We start from the raw sequence: 23,218 nt of genomic DNA on the forward strand, positions 1-23,218 counted from the left end.
AAAACAAGCAGGCAGCAGGGAAGCAAAGCCAGTTAAAGATGCTTGGCTGCACATGGATTTCTGTGCCAAGGAGCAGGGAAGGAACAAGGATGAGTTGGCCTGAACCAAAGCACTGGGGAGGGGATGGAGCGAGATCTGACAACTCAGGCAGAACAGAGCAGAAAAGAGGATGGGCAGGAGGGGCTCCAGCCTCCAAAGAAATGCTCTTTGGGGCTCAGAACTGAAGCAAAGATTCCTGGCTCCCCTCACACCAGTGTGTGGCCTGCCAGGGAAATGTGGGAAGGAAAACTGCTGCTTGAGCTCCCAGTTACTCACCCCACACCGGGAGCTCGGGGCGGGAATGGGCATCCACACACAGACCAAGGGGTTCCCTCCACAACACACACATGGGTTACACCCAATGCCACATGTGAAGTTCAACTTTTAAAATCCCAGTTATACTTAAGAGAAGTTCTGGAAGGCCAGGCACAGAGCTGGGAGTGTCAGACAACTGAGCAGCTTTACCTCACCTTCTGACCAGGTACTCACCAGATACTACAGTGCACTCCCCAAAAGTGGCCAAACCAACAGTGCACAGACCTGGTTCTCCCATTTCCCAATTCCTGAGTGCTTGACTTTGTAGAGCCTTAATAAAGGTCTTTTAGAAGTAGCTCTGTGTGGATAATTGTGTGTGGGAAATCTGCCAACTCAAACATGAGGGAGTTCAAGAGGCTTTTCTAATCTTGTGAGTTTATCCACTAAAGAAAAAGATTTGATTAAAAAAATGAAGTACAGCTAAACTGGGAACAATACTTTACTACAGGCTGTTCTTCACAGGCACTTCAAAATCTTAACAAAATCCCCACAAAATTAGGAACTTATTAAATCAGAATGAAATGTACCAATGCAGAAACATAAACAGAAATGCCAGATGTATAATGTCAACTTGTAATACGCAGCTTCAATTAATTCTTCTTAATTCATTTGTTTTCTTAACTTCTTTTGTTTTGCCATCTGGAAAAGGCCATTTTCTAATGACAGATCACAGGAGGAAAGATCCAAAGTTCAAGTTTGCTTCAAGGAAAAAGCAGCTTTGTCTCTGTGCTCACAGGCCCCACGTTCCTTTTGTATTTTCACTCACACAGAGGCTGCAGGACAAACTCAGGCCTGGGCTGGGAGGCCAAGAGACCCATGTGGAAGTTTAGGAAAGGTTTCAAAACGTTTTACTCTTCAAATACAAACATGAAAGTAGATCTTTAGCAGGAAATGAAGCCACAGGGAGCAGTGGAGTGACTGACAGACCCACAGTCACTCTGAAGTGTGCAGGTCTGTGCTCATTAGAATGTGATGTGCAAGAAATTCCTGGCTGGCTCTGACTTGTGTTATTTTAATCTTCATTTATCCAGTAAAAACAAAAATCAACCTATTAATAAAACGAGTTTTACAGCTGAGCAGTGGAAACACACAATGACTTTGCTCTCTGAGGCAAATCAAAATAAAAGTGAGGAGCAGCACAATGAGAAGTGTCACTGCTGCACTGACACCCACCAGACAAAGTGATGCCGAGTACATGGAGCTGTCAGAGCAGCATAAAAACTTAATTGGACATGCCAAAGGATCAGCACTGCCCTGCTGGAACAATAAATCCCATGATTTATGTGATTGTAACAGATGATTTATACCAGCACTGGATCCCACTGTCACCTCTTCACGAAGCTGAGCTCAAGACCTACAAGGTTTCACTGTAGGAAGAAGCAGCAGCCTTGCTCAGTGTCCTTTTCTCTCTAAAATGCCCAAACATTGGTCTGTAGAGATATTTGCTGAACAGCAAATTAATTTTGTAGACATGTGTCCAATTCCAGAGAACAGCAACATGCTCAGATGGTGCTGAACTCACTCCTGCACACATTGCTTTCTTGTTCGTGTTAGTGTTTCTGACTCAAAAACCCCCAAATCTCAAATACATGCACTGAAATCCACTCACCACCTGTCCCATCTCCACTTGCTCACTTGAGGCTTTGGGCAAGGGATGCTTCCCCATTCCCAGCCCCTGGAGCTGTGGCTGCCCAGGCCCCTGAGCAGTCCTGGTGCAGCTGTGACCCAGTCACAACAAACAGGAGGTTCACAGTGTTGTTTTACATTGGCTTTCATTTCAAACAGGGATTTTTGGTGGTTTTCTTCACTTACTTTATATGGAAAACAGAACTCAGGACATGGCATTTCAGGTCACTGTGTAAAGCAAGTGTAGTTTCAAAACTTCAAAGTACTACAGTAAAGTTACTATTGTGCTTGAGCATTAAGGACATTCCAATCAAGGCATAGAAGTGCCATTTTTTGAAGAAAAGGGATGACAGTTTTGAGGCTGCAACTGCAACCTCAAGGATCTTGAGCCATGAATGATGCACTCTGTGTGCACACCATGGGGTAAATATGCTGACAAGAATTGCGAGTTCACATGTGCAGCAAATAGAAACCCTTCAGAGTTTATTGGTGAGAAGAAACTCTATAGTGATTTGCAAAGTGAAGTTCCAACTTTATCCCACTAACAACATTTCAGGAGGAAAAAGTCACATGGAATACCACCATCAAGCTATTACAATCCTGTATTTATAGAAAATGACATTATGGTACATCAACCCCTCTCAACAGGACACACATGGCATGATGTTGCTCTTCAAGCCCAGGGCTATTCCAGAGTCACCTGAGTTGGGTTCTGGTTCCACATGCAGTTGTTCCAGTTGTGCATTCACAGCTGGCCAGGGCCAGTGCACAGCAATAGTTATGCTCATTCATGCACAGAGGATTTGCTTTAAGATGTGGATAACTACAACAAAATAGCAGAAACCATTTTCCACTCATTTCCCACCACTGGGCTCCAAGATATTTTATATACCTATTTGTAACAATTTGCCCAAGGAGTTCACCAAGCAGCCTCTACGGGCTCCTAAAAATTAACAATAAATGTATGTGCAAGTGGTCACCTTAAAACAATAGCAAGGACAATAATTAATTAGTAATAACTTGGTTTCTACCATCATGTATCAATCAGTTTTCTAACACCTGGTGTTGTGTGAGGACCTCAGACAATAATCTTATGTAGAAACACTACATTTCATGCATAACTCCCCAAGATGTACAACGTCCTCCTTGATGAAAACATTTGCTCTGGTGTTGTCATGGAAGAAAAAACTTATAAGAGATCCAGACTAATTAAGTACATCTATCTGATATATTTTTGCACTGTATCTACAGAGTGGCCTTTTAGGACCCTTGGAAGAAAAAAACATCCCTAAGATTTCTTTCTACTGCCTCTGACAGAAGGGTTTGGTCAGACAGACAGTGGGGATCCCACTGAGCAGTCGTTTCACTTTTGAGCTCAGCAAATGCAAAGCATTACCCAGACAGTTCAGGGCTGTCACAAAGGGTGAGGAAAGACCTCAGGATTTTGTTAAATTCCAAAAGATAAGCAGCTAAACTATGAGTCTTCTTTAGGACTGATGATGTGTCAGCCTCAGCTGCAGGATACAGCCACTACCAACAGATCGTGAACTGGAGGCCTCTGTTGGTCTCCCTGATCACATGGTTTTAGTGCATCTGGCAAAGCATGAGGGTGTTTTCTGGCACCTCTTTCCAATCCTGGAGTGCAAACCCCAGGATAACTTTGTTCATGGATGTCTCAAAGCTCCAGGCTGCCAGAGATCACTGAGAAGTGGTTACTGAACACTGGGGGCAGACAGACATGCTGCTGCCTCTGCCCTGTGCCACCCACTCAGCTGTGGCACTGGCAGTGGGTGTGACATTCACCTGGAACATCACAACAGATACACCCACAGCAAACCACCTTAAAGCTTTGATCCTCCCCCTTTACTCTGCAATTTTTTTTAACAAACTTTTTCAGGCTGTTTTTCAGCAGAAAGGGCCCTCCAAAAATTATTTTTTTTAAATAGCAAATCAGGAATTCAGCTCTTCTGGTAAGAGTGAGATCAGGGTATTTAAAGCCTCTGAAGGAATCTACTTCATAGCTCAGTCTCCCTTCAGGAAAGGTTTTCTCAAATACATTCTTCAAAGCCATGGAAACTAAATTTTGCAACATCACTTAAAACAAAAGATTCTTTTACAATGTTTGATTAAAAAGTTTTCTTTACTCCTGCAGCCCCCAAAGTATCTTTTCTCGATCAGTTCTGCCCAAATGTCCCACTGAACTCACTGCTCTCCTTCTTCCCAGCTCATCTCCCACCTTCCCTGCCCTTTGCAGGAAGGCTGCAGTAGTTCTGTCCCTTCCCTCCTGAGCAGACAAGTCACCTGCACTTTAAAATGCTAAAAATACACCTCTCCTTTCTGTTGAATCTTCTGCAAGTACTTTCAGAGTCGTGTTCATAGGCTGAATACGCCAGTTGGGTTTTTTTGCCACCTATTTTCTTATTAAGCCTCACATAAAATTTCACTTACTTGCACTTGTAAAGGAGGAAACCCTTGAGACACAAGTGGGACAAACATAAAAGTCAAGGAGTGCAGCAGACAGGCTGCAGCCTCAACAGCTTCCTCGTGGAATCACAGCAATAAGGAAGGAATGACAGAAGTCACTTTTAAAAAACTTCTCTGAATCATGAAAGACGTTACAAAAGATTCTGTCACTGATGGTTTCTGGGTCTACCATTTAAGAATATATGTGAATTTATCTGCTTAAAAACTACCTCATCTACTGAATCCAACATGGCAAAACACACTGAGTTTATACACCTTGTGCTAAAAGGAAGCTTAGAAACAAAATTCCCTTCACCTTCATCTGAATGTGCTGTCAAGTGTCTTAACTCCTGAACCCACTAACCTGGACAATGGATGTTACCTCAGCAGCCAACGTGGTTACTCTGAACACCACCTTTGTGTGTCAGGCTCGTGATGGGGCAGTTTGCACTGACTTTAAAATCAGTCTGGAAAAAAAATATCACCCTGAAACAAGACTGCAAGTTTCCCTATGCCACAAACAAAGAGAACACTGTTTCCTCCCCACCTCTAAAACTGTGAGAACAGGACAAAAGTAACAAAGGAAACATTAATTTGGGGGCTTTATTTAATTTTTCTTTTCTTTTTTTTTTCCTTTTTTTTAAGATGCTACATAGTCAAACAGGATTGGTCTTTTACGGCATAGGACTAGTTTACTACTAATACTTTTTTTCCCCTAGATAGACTTATTTACATACAAAAACAAGTTTCCTGACCACTGTTTCCCCAATGCTCAGATGATCAAAACTCCCAACAATTGTGTAGTGCCCAAAACACCAGGAGGCAGAAGAATCTTACACTACTACAGCAGCAAATTTTTAGTTCTAGTCACTGGCTTTAAACAGGTGCCTTTTCATACCACATAAGTATTAGTCAATTTTTTTGACAAGAAGGAAACATGAGATGAAACACATTAAATAAGTCAAATATGCATTAAACATCTCTGAAGAACATTTTAAATTCAACTAAATGAACCACCAGCAGTGCAGCTTGGTCCCTTGGTGAGGCATTGCCCTCTGTCCCACACGTGTCCCCCCGTCACACGAGCCCCTGGTGCTGCCCAGCACAGGAGTCCGGGCACTTCTCACCACCCTCCGAGTGCCAACAAACTGGGAACTTGCACAGAGTTGAAGACACCGACAGAAACTGTGAAATTTATGAGCAGAATGGTGGATTAAGGTATTTTACAGAAGTTATCAACACCTCCTGCCTAACCCAGCTCCAAACATCCCCAGGGCCAGCTCCAGCAGTGGAGGAAGAGGGTGTCTTTTTCTAGTTTTCCTTTTTTTTTTCTTTTTTTTTTTTAAAAAGAGGTAATCCAGCAACATGTACCAGGGTCTAAGAATGTTTAAAATGACATATACAATATTCCATTGTAGTGTTAAATCAGGATTTTCTCCCCCCCTTCATCACTGAAGCATATTCTCTTTCATTCATTCGCTCATCGTACAGTTTAGACTTTCTAGATTATGTTACATAGTATTTGTGCAGGGGTAATTTAAAGGCAAGACCTGTGAGATGTCATACATTAATTTCTTTTTAAACATTGTTATGAATAAATTTAATCCAATGATATGGCAGAACCATCAAACCAATTTACAATTTCCAGCATGCTGCCTCTACAAGGCTATTTTTCCTATAATTACACCAAAGACAAAGAACAAAACCACCAAAGCAAGTAGTCTGGAGCTGAGCCCTTCATCCTTGACAGCAGCTGCAGAAGGAGAGATTGGGTTGTTTGGCTGGGGTACCTTTCTCATCCGCAGTCCATCTTCTTCCTAAAGGAGATATAATCATTATTTCTAGGGAAAAAAAGCTTTTGATATTCACCCTCATCTTATTTATTTAGGCAGGTGTTACACAAGAGGTGAAGGTAATTTACAGCTAATTTAGAGCTCTAGTTCCTAAATAATCCTGAGAAGGAAAAGATAGTGAGGTAGGAGAGCAATTTTGTGTCTACTTGGGTAGTGGAGCAAAAGCCACACACTCTTGGAAGTTTTAGGGAATAGGGAAGAATGAGGAAGCCTGGAAGAACTCCTGTCCAAAGTGCAGAGAGCTTCAGAACTTCAAAAACAATCATGGAGGGAATGGCCTAGAGATGATTTTCGTGCTCTGTAAGCAAATAAAGTGCTGTGGGGGAAAATGCTTTTCACTGTAACTGTGCTAAAGTTGCCTGTTTTTCACAAGCTGAGGCAATTACACTCATCATTCCCTCAGTCAGATGTCACAAGCAAATTTTCCCAGCCTTTGAAGGGAAATCTATTTCCCCCATCACATTAGTGCTGACATTTTGACATGAAACTAATGGCAATAATTAGGATATTTTCTTGGTAGAGGTTTGACAGCTCACTTGATTGAAAGATGAATGAGACAAGAGCTAAAACATCATAACACCACCAGATATAATCATTTCAAGGGGAGAGGATGCTCCCCACCTTTACCTGAAGTGCTGTGCAGCACAGCTGTGTGTCACACACTCCAGTCCACACACACACACCCAGAGCACTTCAGGAGAGGGGAATATGAGCCTCTTGTGAACTAACTGGTGTCCAGCTGAAGCAACAGTGTTAAAACCTTTTAATGTGACACAGTATTACAGTGCAAAAGTAGAAGACAGGGAAGCAAAAGCCTCCAGGCTACATATTAAAAAAACCCTCAAAAGTTACTGCAGCCTTAAAAAGTGTTAGAAAAGTGAAATTCAGAGGGCTCAGGGTATGTCAGTGTTTCTCACTTTTGATCTGGAAAACTTACTCATTGATTAATTATTTATTTACTCATTAAAAGTCACAGGTTACCTGATGCCCCACTAAGTATGGATGGGGACACCTGAATTTTGTAAATGACAATATGTTGATTACATATATAATAATTTTACTGCTAGAAGCAACAAATTTTCACTTGAAATATGTTGACTTCCTTCTGACAGTGACTGTGGCCTGACACTGACAGCACCTGGGAGCTGGCACTGATTCAGCACTGCTTCCTGATGTTTTACAGGTGGTTTTAACACTCCACAGAGGGAACAAAGAGCTCACCAGTTTAGGATGTTACTGCAAGACATCAGCTCAATTCTAGATAGCTCCTGCAGAGTGTTTATTCAACACTGATTTCCAAAAATTTAAATAAAATCATACAGTACTCATAGTAATGACTTGCTGGCAAAACAAGAACACAAGAAGTTAAGATCATGATGCTGTTATATCACATGTATTATTTCTGTGCAAAACAAAACTGGTTTAAAGAATCTCTTCATGCATCAGCCAGGCAGCATCAGAGCTGACAGAACAGAGTTCCTTTCACTGGGCTGCAAGAGTCACAAAATCTGAATGTTCATTGGTGCTGATATCTATGGAACCAGACACTTCCAACAGATGAAACTTCACTAAAAGGAGTTTTTCAGCATAGTGGGAAAGGTTTCTCAATTCCTGCATTTCACAGAGATGTCCTGGATATGGCAGGGAGCACATTTCCTATTAATCTGTCTTAATTTGGCCATTTCAACAGCCTATTACAGGTGCAATTACCAAAACACTCAGTATTTGCACAACACTGCCCTCAAGCTCCCATCAGTTTGGGAGAACAGGGCCAAACCCAACACTGAATTAATTCAGACTGAGAAAATTAGGTGGGAAAAGAAAAAAAAGAGGGGGAATTCATTACTCCAGGTTGCCTCCAATCAGGTTCTCTGACTGCATCACTTGTACCTCCTGTCAAAGGAACCATTGATTTCAGCACCTTTTCAGTTTATAGAGAGAAAACTAAGCTATCTTTTACTTTATAGACAATATTCAAATATTGTGCTAAGGTCAGGTAACCAAACCTTGAAGTCGAAAGCTTCTTTTTCAGGAAAGGAGTAAATCTGAAAAGAAAACAACACGAATCTTTACCTTAAACTGTTTATTCTCCTCCCGTAACCTCTGAACTTCTACTTGAAGCCTCTTATAGTCTTCCATTACTTTCTTAACTTCAGTGTCATCCAAAGAAGAACTTATTGATTTAGACATTACAGAGGAATCTGTCTTTGTTGCAGTTGTGGATACAATTTTATTTATTTCTATGTCATGCTGTTAAAAAAGGACAGAGTGATTTTTGGTTAGTTATTAACACCACACCACACACCTGATATTTAGGAGGAGGATCAGGTAAAATTGTCTGTGCACACCTGAACTGTGCCTGTATCAAAAGAAATAAACAGCATTTTCCTTTCTGTAACCTTTAGTGCTTTCACAGAAAACACCAGATCAGCAGCATTAGAAATGAATGTGTTCATTAACCCCCCAAAAAAGGATCCTACAATATTAGAACTGCTAATTGCAATATAATCCCTCACTGCATTTGTGTTTTCCTCACCAGCTTTCTACCAATTTACTTGCTAAAATCAGCATTGTTCCAAGGAAGCAAAGGGGAACATTGCACAGGCAGACTCACAGTGCTGATGGTTATAACTGATTCAGTACAAACTCTGAGCTTCACAACCATCAATGAGCATCTTCAGATTTTTAATAAATATTCTTTATCTCGTGATCTTTCACTAAATGAAAACAGAGGAACTGAAGGTCTGCTTTGTGCTACTGTTGCACTGACATTGTTCAAATTAGCTGCTGGTTACATTAAGGATTAACAAGACTTCAAACAGCTTATACTGTGTTTTTAAAGGGTGATCCATCCAGGCAGTGAAACAGAGGGTTCTGTCTTTTGCTTATAGAGCTGTCTGTACAAACATGCCATTTTACAGGATTTACTGTGGTATTAAGTTAAATCACTCAATATGCATCTAAAAATACTCACAGGCTTATCATTTTCTGCTGGTAGCTCAAACACACACCTAAGTTTCGAATCCATCAGTTCTTCCGGTTTTGCTTCTTTCCACTGGAATAATTTAATATTAATTTAATATTAAACACATCAGTATAATAAGGCAGATGGAAAATGCAATGTATTATGTAAACAAATCACATCATTTTACTCAGAAAAAGCCCACAGGTGTTTATCACATTCCATTAACCACATACAGGATGAAAAATGAAGTCAAATATGTGACTGATTGGTATCATGAAAACAGACCAGACACTGTGAAGCAAATCATTCTGAACAGTCTGAAACCTCCACAGGTAATTTATGAGAACTGGGAGCTGTGTCAGAGTAATTAGCAGAGATAGGGGGAGCTGTGGGCCTGGTTAAAACAAAAAAAAAAAAAGGCAAAAGGAGGGGTGAATTCAAAGGAAGGGAAAGGTAACAAACCCCCACATCAATCACAGTGCTGGTTCTCAAGTCTTTGCCCAGTGGAGTTCCTATTCAAACTTTTCAAATTTCACATGAGCTTTTTCCCTAACTGTTATAAACTACAGGACTGTTCTTCCCTCTCCTTGTTTTCCACCATCAGTGTCTGAACAACAACAGAAGTGCTACACACAGAGACAAATAATCCCCCTCTCACCTTCTCTCCTGTTCAACCCCCATAAACAAGTTTCCTTGCAATATTTTTAACGGGGATTAACAGTAATAAATCTTAGCCCAGTATCAGCTGTAACCCTGCAGTGAAAACATTTATTCCCAGTAAGAGGTGTCCACACTCCTGTCCTGGAGTTCTCACGTGCTCCTTTCACTGTGACCATACTTGTGCTGCCTTGGTGTCCTCAGCACATCTCAAGTAGGTGTCAAATTTATGGCCAACCCTCCCTGTGCAACCTGAAGGGGTATTTAACTCATCCTAAACAGCTGAATTCTACTCCAGCTCTTCTGGGGCTGAAGTCACAATTCTATTTGGAGCTCCCTGGCTGCCTGGGAAGTGTTGAAAGCTTTACAGCCCTCCTGTAACTGGGCTCACCTGTTCATCCAGAAGGGGAGGAGATTTGGAGAGTGGTCACAGAGCTGAGAACTGATCAAAGAGTTACAGGAAAAGAAATTGTATCGGCTTGGAGAGCTCTGGAAAACTGAAAGGCCCATCTAGGTACTAAAAACATCCTCTGCTGGCAGAATAACATTTGTCGTGGTATAAAGTGACTCATAAAAATTAAAGAGTTTGAAAGAAAAGCAGACTGGCTTATCTTTCTAGTGATGCAGACATTTTATTACTATTGCTGTTTCTCCCCCTGGATCTTATTTTGAGGCCATTAAACAAATATAGTTTCATAAATCTCTTTCTGAAGGGAAATTATTAATCCTGCAGAGTGGCCCAGCTTTAAAAAGCTATTCAGAAGAAGACACATAATGTAATGACTGCTGTAAAACCAGCCATGATGTGCACCCTGAACTTATTTGGGGTTGGCTTTTTTAAGTAACAGACACATACAAACACATCCAAGTCTCACATATCAGTGTAAGGGCCTTTCCCCTTTTGATATTGTGTCCTCAAGAGCTACCCAACTAACAAAAGCCAGGCTAGGGAAAGCTTCCTTGTGTTAGAGGAAAGCCACCAGCTGACATCATGGTTTGTTCCCTTCCAGGTTGCCTGACATCTCATTTCTGTGTCTTTTGTCCTCTTTGCTTCTGCTGCTCCCATTTTTAACCCTCAGGACCAAATATGCAAAGACCTTCCATTTACCAAAGCCACAGCAGACAGAGGTAAAATAAAATCCAGTACTTGTAAATCATCCCCTTGTTTCTGGCTGGGAAATGTTGCTGCTCAAGGGGAGACACAAGACTGAGAGCAGATGCATAAAATATAAAAGATGCCAGATTTAGAATATATTCTATGTGTTCTTAGAATATATAGTTCATTGGCCTTTCTAAAAAAGGATATATTGCAAAAAACCTACAACTACTTGTTTTGTGGCTTGGCATCCCATTACTCACAGCAGCTTCCCAAGGAAACAACCTCAGACACCAACTGTTTCTTTCAGTGCAAGATTCCTGGGGCTCAAAATAAACAGAAAACACCTTGCCATGCACAGAAATGGAAATCTGGGAAAGCTCTCGAGGATCATTCCAGTGTGGTTTGACAACAGCCCCCAGGCAAGGCAGTAAAAGGACTTAGAAAATTACACAGTTGTTAGAAAGAAATCCATTTAAATTAATACTTACTACTGCTTCCATATCTGAAGTATCAGCTGGAGCAAACATAGACTGAACCATAAACTTGTGTTTACTTTTCTCATTAGGGTCATAGTCAAAAGGCTGTAGCATCACTGCAAGAAAAAACCCCAAAACACATCACATTAACACTGCTCTGATGCAGAGTCAGGCACTGGAGGTGCAGTCACCAATTTCAGCAATACAGACACTACAAGGGTTTCAAGTGTATGTCATTATGACCAAAGCAGCAGCTGAGATCAGGAGTGTCACTGTAAACCAAAACACTGGGAGAAGGGCAGGGAAACTCCTCCAGTCTGCTCAGACTTTTGCCTGAGAATTCTGGAACTGCTGATCACTTTACAATATTCTGTACACAACTATGGCAAGATAACAACAGTAATTTATAGTAAATAGAATAATTTACGTATCTCCTGGGACAGAGGGGCTCATTTTCAAAGACAGCATCTTTTTGTCTTCCTCTGCTCCTGGGGCAGGAGTAACAAGCACTCTGAGGAGCTGTACACACAGAATTGCTGATGGGCCCTGAGCAAATGCAAACATTGTAAACCTTGAGCTTTGAATCTCAGGATGGAAATTTCCTCTCCAAGGTTCAAGTGTCTCATGGTATTTTTTGTATCAAGTATTTTACTTCCAAAAATAAGTCACTGACAGTTTGTTACCAATTTATAGCTGGAAGTTAATGGTTAAATGTGATATAAACTTTGCCTCTGAAAGGTATACAAGGAATGTATTTCTCTCCATTCAAAAATCAAAAGCATTCCAGAACTTATTTATGCAGAAAATGACTGTTCAGGGGGCAGAGAGGAAGGAACAGCAGGTTTAGGAGTTGTGTGCTTTTATTTGATTTTTTATGGAATATTAGCAGTTTCCATGTCTTTTCGTTTGGGGTAAGGAACTAACATGTTAAAGTAACTTGAAGAGGGACAGTGAGGTATTTAATTTACATGGAATATGCTTTAATCACATTTGCAAATGACCCCTGGATATTCAGCTATTGTGACATTCACAAACATGGGTTTGGCTTCAGCATGAGATAGAACATAAGAAAATAAGCAAGAGCTGACACAAACTCATTACTCGATATTGCAAAAAGCCACCAAGTCTCTCAAATTTAAAATGAGGTTTATAAATACTGCCATTACTGCTAACATAAAAAATGGTGTAAGGTTTAAAAATTCACATTTTATGACCAATGAGCTTACTTCAGTCCCTTGATTCAATCACTGAGAAGAGAAGCAGTACAAGAATTAGGATTACTTTCAAGTGCTGGTGCTATTAACATTATGTGCCCAGATTCATATGCACTAATTGCGGGGGTTTGTCATATGAAAGCAATACCCAAAGATCCCATTTATTGCAAATGAAGGCAAGTCAAGCCAATTTGCCTCCCTCAATGAGCAAAGGATATTATGGCTGTGCCATCTTTATTATGCACACAATCTGTGGCCATCAACAACCACATGCCTTTTAAAGCCCAAAGAGAAGGGAGACAATAAATTCTCTCAGATGAGATGCTTTAACAATTATTATACATTTTTAACTCACCTTGCAGTGGTCAAATACTAGTCCAAAATAAGTGTTTGCAAATGAACAGGCTACTTTTGAAATTGTTTTCCCAACAGAAGTGACTGCACTGTGAAAACACATATATTTCAACACTGAAAAGCAGCAGCATTTTTTTCCTCCACTGCAGCAGACACTCGAATTATTTCAAATCTACATAATGTGTGAGATCCAACTGGATAGTCAAAACTATCCCCTGTTTATGGAACTTGTACAGATTGTGGTTTTATCAGCTCACTTTGCCGAGTGCATCCATGGGCTCATTTGAAAACCAGGATTTCCCAAGTGACAGAGCTGAATCCATCCCAAACGCTGCTCTGAGCTCCACTCACTGAATCACCAGAGCCAGAGAGGGCTTGACAGAACAAACCTTGTTAGCACTTGTATTTTTAGATCAATACATGAAAGCCACATTGACACAAATTATTCAGCAAATGTCTTGCAAGCCAGATGGGAAGCTCAAAAATATGTACTTTGTTCGAGAGGAAACGGAACGATTTCAATATTTATTCACGTGCTACTGGGGGTTTCTGTGAAAGATCAGATCCATGGAACTGCTCTAATTGCTGGAGAATCTGCAACTGGGAATGTGTCTCCCTAGTTCTGAACGGAAATCACACACCTGATGCAAAAACTACATGGAAAGTGTGTTCCTACAAAATGCCTTATCACATCAGCCATCTCACCTGGTCAGAGATTGCAGCTTTCATCAGAACCCAGAGTTACACGAAAGAAAATTATTAATATATTCAAGTTTACCATCACCAGCATCCATCAGGTAAACACATGTATTTCAAACACTTTCTTAACTGCTCCCCCACAGATGAAGCACCAAAGCAGAAACTGCACAGTCACTGAGAGATCAATGGAACGAGGAGCAATGAAGGGTGGATTTGGGAGCCCTCACACATGAAGGACTGACACAGTGTACATGCTGGTCTGAAGTGTTTCTAAAGCAATGGACAGCAGCTTTCTCACACACTCCTGCTACACTCTCCATGTATCTCTAGACAGCCAGGAGAGGCACTGACCACCCAACAGCCTCTTTCTTTTCCTTGGAACAGTTTACTGGCAAAGTTAGTGACAAGGACAGAAGGACTAAACTCTTCTGCTTTTCCTGCTTCCTCAAGGAACAGAGGAAATCCAAACCAAGGAACATGAAAGGAGGCAAAACTCTAACCTGCTGGGATCTACCTTTCTCTTCCAACAGCAGAAGGAACAGAAAAGCCCCCCAGCTCATATAGTCAGCAACCTTCCTCTAGTTTCCATCTAAATTTATTAATGGCCTGTTTACTTGGTCCTGGACCAATACTGCCCTTCTGCTTAAATATCAGAGCAGGGCAAGAGTCATTTACTTCGGGTGCTCTCCAAGACATCAATCACAGCAACTCCTGGCCTTGGGGTAACTTAAGTAAGCCAGACCCAGTGGGTCCCTCCCCTCTGGGCTCCCCATTCATTCTCTGCACCTGCCCTGGCTTGAACTCCCCTATATGAGCTACTCTAATTATACACTCAGGAGACTTTACTAGTGCCTTGGACACCAGCATTTCTACCCTCCTGTCTCTCAACAATTACCCAGCCTGTTTGCTACACATTTGTCTACAGATGTAGCTGTATGATACCACTTTTGCCTTATTCACAGCCACGTTGAGTCAGCATCTTGCTCAGCCCAGTCAGGCCCCTTCCTTTAACCAGCTTGCAATTATAGCAGGAGTATTTTATTCTCCAAAGACGTGATTTTGCAGTTTTCCTAATGAAACTCATCCTCTGTTTGTCTCCCTGTAGCCTTCAAGGACACCTAGCTCTGCTGCATAGCTTCAGTCTCCCAACATCATCATCAGGGCTTTTAGTGCTCTCTTTGTGCCAGAACTGCTTGTAAAAAGCATTAAACAAGATTAGTACCACCAATCACTCTCAAGAAACGTCACTGGTAACTTCCTGCTATGGCATTTCCATCCACCACATCACTGTTGACTCTCAAGCAGCTCATTCAACAGCCTGGGAATCTCTTCTTTCTTTCCTGGCTTTACCGATCATTTTCCCAAATGATACTGCATGGAATTCTTAATGGTCTGGTCTCTATGTCACTTTTCCATAAAATACCCCAACCAGACACAGGGGCAAGCCTCAAGTTCCTTGTGCAATTTGATCAGCTCTCCCAGAGGGGAGGAAGGACATTCACACCTCCAGAAATGGGTAGAACTCATTGCACCTCTCTGTGTTTGTTCCATATTTATATAAAACCCCATAAAATTTCTGTAAATATTTCAATAATACTAAAAAATGTTGAACCTGTGAAGACCAAGATAGAATCCTTTAAAGTAAGGAGGCAAAACCAACCCAAAACTGGGTAGTGGCTACAGAGTCCTGGGAGGTCCCTGGGAGGAGGGCACAGCAATGATGCTGCTGAGGGCAAGTTTGGGAATGCAGCATCAGTGCCTGAGGAAGGGGCAGCCCCTCAGTGGGTGCAGGGCACAGAGTTGAGCTCCACCCCTGCTGAAGGCAGTGCCAGCTGCCTCTTCCAAGGCAGGCAAGCTCATAGAGACTCAAAATTCCACCCAAGGCCAACGTGAGCCTCTGCCTGTTTTTGGGAGGTGTGTTCAGGCTGCTCTCCTGGGTGGGACACCATGCACAGACGGCTCCATCTGCACTCCCTCTCTCCCATCATAGAATCGATGGGGTTGGAAAAGACCTCCGAGATCATCAAGTCCAACCCTTGGTCCAACTCCAGTCCCTTTACCAGATCATGGCACTCAGTGCCACGGCCAATCTCAGTTGCAAAACCTCCAGGGATGGGGAATCCACCACCTCTCTGGGCAGCCCATTCCAATCCCTGAGCACTCTCTCTGCAAGGAATTTCCACCTGATCTCCAAGTTCAATTTCCCCTGGCAGAGCTTGAGCCCATCGTGCCCCCTTGTCCTATTGCTGAGTGCCTGGGAGAAGAGACCAACCCCCACCTGGCCAGAACTTCCCTTCAGGTAGTTCCAGACAGTGCTGAGGTCACCTCTGAGCCTCCTCTTCTCCAGGCTAAACACCCCCAGCTCCCTCAGCCTCTCCCCACAGCACTTGTGCTCCAGTCCCTTCTCCAGCCTCGTTGCTCTTCTCTGGCCCCGCTCCAGCCCCTCAAGATCTTTCCTGAACTGAGGGGCCCAGAACTGAACAGAACACTCAAGGTGTGGCCTCACCAACTGAGAGTACAGGGGAAGGATCACACACCCAGTGCAGACTCACCAGCATCTGCTCAAGGCTTTTTCACTTCCCCTCTGCCACCCATTCATGCCTTTGATTTAAATTGCCACCTCCCAGAAAAACCCCAGGTATCTCTGTGGGAATCAGAGGTGTTGAACAAACAGGTAATGTGTGCAAGTAGTCCCCTGTGCCAGTGCCTGGGAGCACATGCACAGCCATCAGCTGACACACACACAGACGCTCCCTGCCACTTACATAAACTCAGCTGTTAAAATTACATGCCATTATATAACAGGTGAAAACACAGGCTCCAAACCTGCCATCACAGCGAGCAGCACATGCTGCCAGGGCCTGAAACGCTGGCATTTAGGGAAAGCTGTGATTTGGCATAAAAAGCCATTAGTTGAGGCTCCACTAGAATTAAGTAAGCTTTATTTTTCTAGCATTTTGTGTGCTTTAAATGAGCCATCATATTAGTATGAAATAAAAGGGGAATAATGTTCTAACTGCTGCCTCTGTCTTAGGGCAGAGCATCTTCTCATATACTGCCATCAAAGCAGTACAGATGTGGTTTCACAGCAGTGTAACAAAGGCAGCTGGTTACTACAGTGCAAGGAGGTGAGGCTGTCCCAAATTCAGCTTCTGAGGAGCTAATAAATCATTCCAGAGCTTCGTGCTGCCACAGGCAGTGATTTTTTGGAGAGACAATCCAGGGCAATCAGTGGCTGAGTTAAAGCCAGTCAGCAATTTCCAAGAGCACAGATTGCATGTAGTAAATACAGCCCAATTAGTTTGAGTGTCCAGAAGTTACTTCTGAATTAACTACATTCTAATAATTTCTCATCAGTAGTATTTTCACTAGGTTTGGAGGAATTCAAATCCTATTTATGCAAGTGCTATTTTTATGCCCTGTACAAGACTTGAATTACATGACTGAAAAATAACTGATTCAGTGGCAAAGAAGCAAATTCTATTTATTTTTCACTTCATTAACTCCAAAATCACTCCTCTGTTCTGAAGCAATGTTACTCCAAAGCAAAGGTTAAACACATCTCCCCCTTTCTGTGAACCAGAAAACAATTCTGTAAGTTAATGGGAGTCTCCTCTTTGATCCCCACTCTCCAAAGGATCAGAAGCACAAACTCTGCCATCTTCAAGTCCAAAATGAGGTCCCATTCATGGTTTAAAGGCCCTACCAGAAGTTAAATATATACAGCTCTATTACAGAGAAATTCAACCACAACACAAGATAAAGAAAACTCCAGTTTAGAATGTTTTAGGGAGCAAAAACTTAACTCTTACAACCCCAGAATTCTAACACATCTACCTATAAATTTACCTTAATATACCACCTGAGGAACAATGAATGTGTACTATTTGCATTTTAAAATATAATGCTAATATAAGGACTCACAGTTTAGGGTCATTTTTTATTACTGAAGTTATTATCAGCATCAAAATATTAGAACTCACATGTGAGCTTGTGATTAAATATACCACAGCCATTTTCAAAACTAACCAAATCGTAAATCACTATTAAAAAAGTTATTAGAAAAGGGAGATTTTCAGGCTCTGTAAGCAAGAGCAAAGCACAGCTCAGGGTTAGCACAGCAGTCCCATAATGGGATACTTTAAGTCTTGGCCTAAATCCACACTATCTGGTGTGCCACTGGGAGGAGAGAGGCTGGAAAAGCAACTTGCTGGTGGCATAACATGAGATGGTTTCTACAACCCTCTCCTGTACCATATTTGCTCAAAGGGACACCGCGAGCAGAAGTTTAAGAAAACACTCAACACTCAGATCAAGACAACATTTAAAAGAGCCTGGCAGCAGCCTGCAAAGGAAGCAGGCTTTTAATTCTGAAAGTTCATCTGCAAGATGAAAAGCAACCACATCTTTATAGCATGAAGATAATTTGTAGCTAGAAACCATGCTAATTTTCATTATCATTTCATTGATTTCAGTGCATTTGATATGCTTGCCTGCAGCTAGGAGAGATGACAGACAGCTTTACTTGGGAATTGTCCCGACTTCTAAAAATCTCAATTTCTCTCTGGAGAGCTTTTCCATTTCCATATTAGTCATTTCAGAGCTCACTGGGTACCTGCTGGCCCCTTCTCCTGGAGCAAAGTGCTTTGCCTGCCCCACCTGTGGCTCCCACTGCAACCGAGGCACAACCTGAGCCTTTTGCACGCTCAGTTTGACACAGAAACCCCAAAGATCAGTGAGTGTGCAATTGTGGGCCTGTGTAAGACTTGCAGGATTAGACTTGCTTAATGTTCCAGTGCAAAGTAGTTTTGGGGATCAATTTTTGTTTTGTTGAAAGAAATTTCCCCAAGGGTGAGGCGTTACAATATTTTACATTTTATCAAGTGAAAAAACCAAAGTCTCGATTTTCACATGATGATTTTTTTTTCAAGTAAAGCAGTGGGTTTAGCTCCCCAGATTTTTTATTCCAGGCTAGAAAAGGCTGGTAAGACACCACCAGCAAACTGTATAACCTATCAGTAATTTTTCTTAACATGCTAACATTAAATTTTTTTAAAAACAGGAAAGCAAAACTGCAGATTTATAGAAATTATTTTCTTAACTAAAAAGTCTGACCTCATTCATCAACATGTCACTACTACATGCTTTGATAGAATTCTTTTATTAAAAACATGGATCAGAGAAGTCATTGAGAAAATACAGTGTTTTCAAGCATGTGTCATCAGTGAGTTCATCATATGCAGACATTCTGTTCATGGCAATACTCAGCTCTTTATGCTTTCAAACTAAGCTACTCCTTTGTTTTTCCATTACCAAACTTGGGCAAGTCAAGAGCTACTGACTCATTAAAGAAAATCATTAACTTTTCCTATGAACAGCAAAGATTTAGTCATTTGACATTTTTAATACCAAAGGATATTGAACATTCAAAGAACACAAAACAAGGATGGTTTGAAAGTAAATGTTTTCATTGTTGGTTCTACCGAGGCAGTTTGACAACAGCCAACTCCAGTCCAAACCAGTGGCTGCATCCACCCAGTTCCATCCTTCCCTCATTCCAGCACTTGTCTGACCCCGTGTGAGCTGGTTCAGGAAGTTAAGCTGGCAAAAAACTAACTGTACAAAAATAATCCCAGAGGGAGGGCAGGGCTGCAGCAGCACTGCCTTGGATAGGCTGGCTCAGGCTGTTAATGAGCCACATAAATCTTTTATGTATTTCTGCCCTGTTCCTCTCCAAAACAAGATGTAAAACCAAGCCTGTTAGTGCTAGGCCAGGAGTAAGGGAAGTAAGGCTATGTGGAGTGGCTGCTTCTCCATGAAAACACAACACTTGAGTTCAACACAACACCTTCAGACTGCAAAGCATCCCGAGTGAGTGAGGAAAAGAAGCTATTTCAGATCACCAAAGAACTGCTTGAATGGCTTACCAGAAACATTAATTGATGTCCCTGCATCGATGATTCCACTGTTGGGCCTTACACAGTACCTACGAGGGGCCGTGGTCTTCACCTTGAAGCACACATTTCTGTCTGTGGGGTTGCCAAGCTTCAGGTTTGTGGTGACAACATCTGTGAAAGGACCTGGGGAGGAGAGCAAAGCAACACTTGAAACCACACAGAAAGCACTTTTCAAGCAGAGGTTAAGCAGGCGATAAACCTCTGTTCACAAATCTTATAAAGCAATTAGATGTGCATTTTCCACCTGCAGCACACACAGATAATGTGCACGCAAAGGCAGGGCCCAGCCCAGGCCCCACAGCTGAGAGAGCATCAACCTGCCAGGCAAAAGGGGAGTCACTCACACACTGTGCCAACAGCACAGCGCGGCATTCAGAGGGTGCCAAACTCCCTCTGCATCACACACTCCATCCCAGTCACACCAGCCTAATGGGGACACCACACACACCATGTTGGAGATGACAGATAGTGAGTGCAATGCATTTGTGAACTGGGCAGGGAATGGCAACAGAGGGGATGCTCCAGATCCATCTGCACAGAGCCAGGATTCCTCCAGGTGTTCAGGAGTGCCACACCAAAACCAGCAAAACAAGCATTTTTTCCCTACCAAGTTAGAAGTGTGTTTTTTGTTGGGGTTTTTTTGTGTTTTTTTGTTTGCTTTTTTGTTTGTTTGAGTTTCTGTTTTTGTTTTGTTTTTGTTTGTTTGTTTGTTTTGATAATAACTCTCTTGGCTACTAGAAATCATAAACCAGAAGAAATAAAATAGCCTCCCTCCCTCACCCAGGACAGGAAATATCCATGTGGAAATAGGAAAATTTTTAGACACTGAGAGCACTGGTAAAGGTTTCCATATTAGCAAAGCCAGAATCAAACCATGTTCTGCAGCAGATCCATTTCTCAGAGGTTCACTACCTAATTGGAGCTGCCCAAATCCCTCAGGTCACAGGAAAGGCTGGTTACTGATTTCCTACAAGGCACTGATAAATCAGACAGGCAGCACACAAGTGAGGTGCTTTACAGATGGTAAAGAAGTAAAATTAAAAGAAATATAACCACACTTTGATCAACTGTCTCCTGCATGGAAGTGATTCATTTGATGCCTCAATAAAATATTTTCATCTGTCCTCAGGAGTAAAAGCAAATTGGTCAAAAAAAAGCACTGAACTTTTCCTTGCAGAAATGACAGCCCTAAAATTGAAAAACAGTGAATGACGATGACAATAAAAATACTGGCAGGCAACATTCCACCATCCTCCTCCCAAAGCATGGTTGACTTAAAATAATTTAAGTTTTATGCTGTTTCTACAAATTTATCACACAGATTTGTCTCCCAAGATGACATTTAATACAGCTGTAACAGCACTACAGTCCTGCAACCTTTATCCTCAACTTGTTTAAAGTCATTAGAAGGGGAAACACCCAAAACAATCACACACAGGAAACCTCCAACCAGACAACAAGGTAGCACCATTTCTGTGCCATCATTTCTGCCCCTGCTCTGAACAAACCAGCTCTGCATTTACAGCTTGGCAACCTGGGAGCAAAAAAAATGGAAGCAATAAAATTTTCAGATCCCATGGCAGAGATTTCACTAAACCTGTGCCTGGTGGAACAGGAGATGTGAAAGGGAATGAAACACAGCTGTCATGTTTTCTCTGTGTTCTGCATGCAGAGAGAGACTTTAAGCTCATGGAAAATAACTGGCCAGAAGCACCCACGAGTTGTTAAAGAAGCTAAACAAGCCAAACTATCAGAAAAATCCAGCAAGCCTTTAGGTGTGTAAAGACAGTAGCAGATCTCCAAAACAGCTCTAACTGGGAGAAGGCTTAACATTTCAGAAGAAATTACAGGATGCCTAAGCATTAAGGATGTGTCTGCACTGAAAAATTACAGCTTGAGCTATTGCAGCACAGAGGGAGGGTGGGCTGAGCAAAGCCCTGTATATGCAGCTGCATCCTCAGTAGTGCTTTCCTGGGATGGATTTCCTGGGGGAAATATGCAGTTTTTATTTGGCTGATCCATGAGTGTGTGCAGGATTTGTGTGCCCCAGCACTGAGCTGCTGTTTGAAACAGTAACACGACAACAATTCTGTGCGGAAAATAATTTCCAAATGGAGTTACTTATTGCTAACATAGATCATACCCAAATACTTGGCAGCAAAACCTTCCAGCAGACGGAATTAATTTCTCCTTGTCTGCTTGGTGTTTGCTCTGCTGTTCTGTCCACTAAGCTTTACACAGTTCCTTTAGCTCCATTTCCCCCAGTTCCAGGTTTTGCAGATCAGCCAACACAACTGCACTGGAGGGCTGACATCTGGTTCCAGCAAAGCTGGGTGAGGCACACCCCTCATGGCACTGCTGTCCAAACACTGCACACAAATGCAGGATTAACGTGCCATTGTAGGTGTTCTGAAGTGTGATAAAAAATAAACAGGCAACAGAGTATTACTCAGGGTAAGTGGGGCATGGCAGAGAAATATTCTCAGCTTGGCTGGCCTGTCTTTTGAGAGCATGGACTGCCAGCTCTGGCTGAAACCTTGAGAGCCTGTCTTAGACCCCTATAGCCAAGGTTCCCCATTTTGGGGGAGGTTGGGGCATGTGGGAGAACTACCCCAGGATAAACACAGGCTAATTCTTTACTGGAGACACACCTTTGCTTTCCAGCATCTGCATGTGAGCAGAGCAGATTAACAATCGGAGTGTAAACAATCCTGTGGGACACACATCTATCCTGGAGCTTCATCTTCCAACATCTACCCTGGAGCTTCATCTTCCAGCATCTACCCTGGAGCTTCATCTTCCAACACAAGGCGTTAGGAATTCTGGATTCATACCAGATCCAGCAAGATAAAGTGCTCTACACTTCTTCCTGATTTGTCCTCACTACAATTTACACAGGTATATGTAACACCTGGACAATGCCTGTACCCCAAGGTGGGTGTGAGCACAGGTACAGTCAGACTGGTGCCCCTGAATGAGTGAAATAAGTGAACCAAGTGAAGACTGACTCTTACTCTGCTCCTGAAAAGAAGTTGGGTTAAAAACCACAACCCTTACTTCATTACACTATTTTGTTTTGAGTGGTTTTTTTTTCATTGCTCATAATATTCCTAAACAAGTGAAACTCAACCTAAGCCAGGGTGCTTTCCAAATGACAATTTGCACTTTGAAATCATCCCAACTATTTTTCTCACGTGTTTTTTTTTAGAGATCATGAGAAAAATGCCACTGGTGTCATCCCAAGGGCAGAGTTGTGGGAAACAGGGTCTGTCCATGCATCATCTGACACAGGGTTGTCACGGGAGTGAGCTGTCTACCAGGAAGAATGTAGCAAATTGAATTTGATGGTGAAAGTCTGAAATATTCCACAAGGGCTTGATGACTTTTTCCTGCCAAAATAAAGTCAACTTGTCTTAATGCAAACTGAGCATGTAGTGATAAGGAAAGAATCAGAATTACTGAAAGGAAAGAACAAACAGTAAGAGGTATTGTGGTTTTTCA

At 42.1% G+C, this 23,218-nt stretch overlaps 1 protein-coding gene across 1 annotated transcript in view; it reads right to left on the minus strand.

Moving 5' to 3' along the window:
• Positions 1-2,437: 2,437 nt before the first annotated feature.
• VAPB (VAMP associated protein B and C) overlaps positions 2,438-23,218 on the minus strand; it is a 33,095-nt gene continuing 12,314 nt past the window's right edge. Inside the window, exons 2-6 of the mRNA XM_071572939.1 lie at positions 19,688-19,840; positions 11,506-11,609; positions 9,271-9,351; positions 8,370-8,546; positions 2,438-6,260 (exon numbers count right to left, since the gene is read on the minus strand). Coding sequence (XP_071429040.1) covers positions 6,102-6,260; positions 8,370-8,546; positions 9,271-9,351; positions 11,506-11,609; positions 19,688-19,840 — 674 coding nt within the window. The 3' untranslated portion in view covers positions 2,438-6,101. The remainder of the gene's footprint in view (positions 6,261-8,369; positions 8,547-9,270; positions 9,352-11,505; positions 11,610-19,687; positions 19,841-23,218) is intronic.

The sequence above is a fragment of the Pithys albifrons genome, chromosome 18 (genome assembly GCF_047495875.1).
Source record: "Pithys albifrons albifrons isolate INPA30051 chromosome 18, PitAlb_v1, whole genome shotgun sequence".
In the NCBI taxonomy this organism is placed as follows: domain Eukaryota; kingdom Metazoa; phylum Chordata; class Aves; order Passeriformes; family Thamnophilidae; genus Pithys; species Pithys albifrons.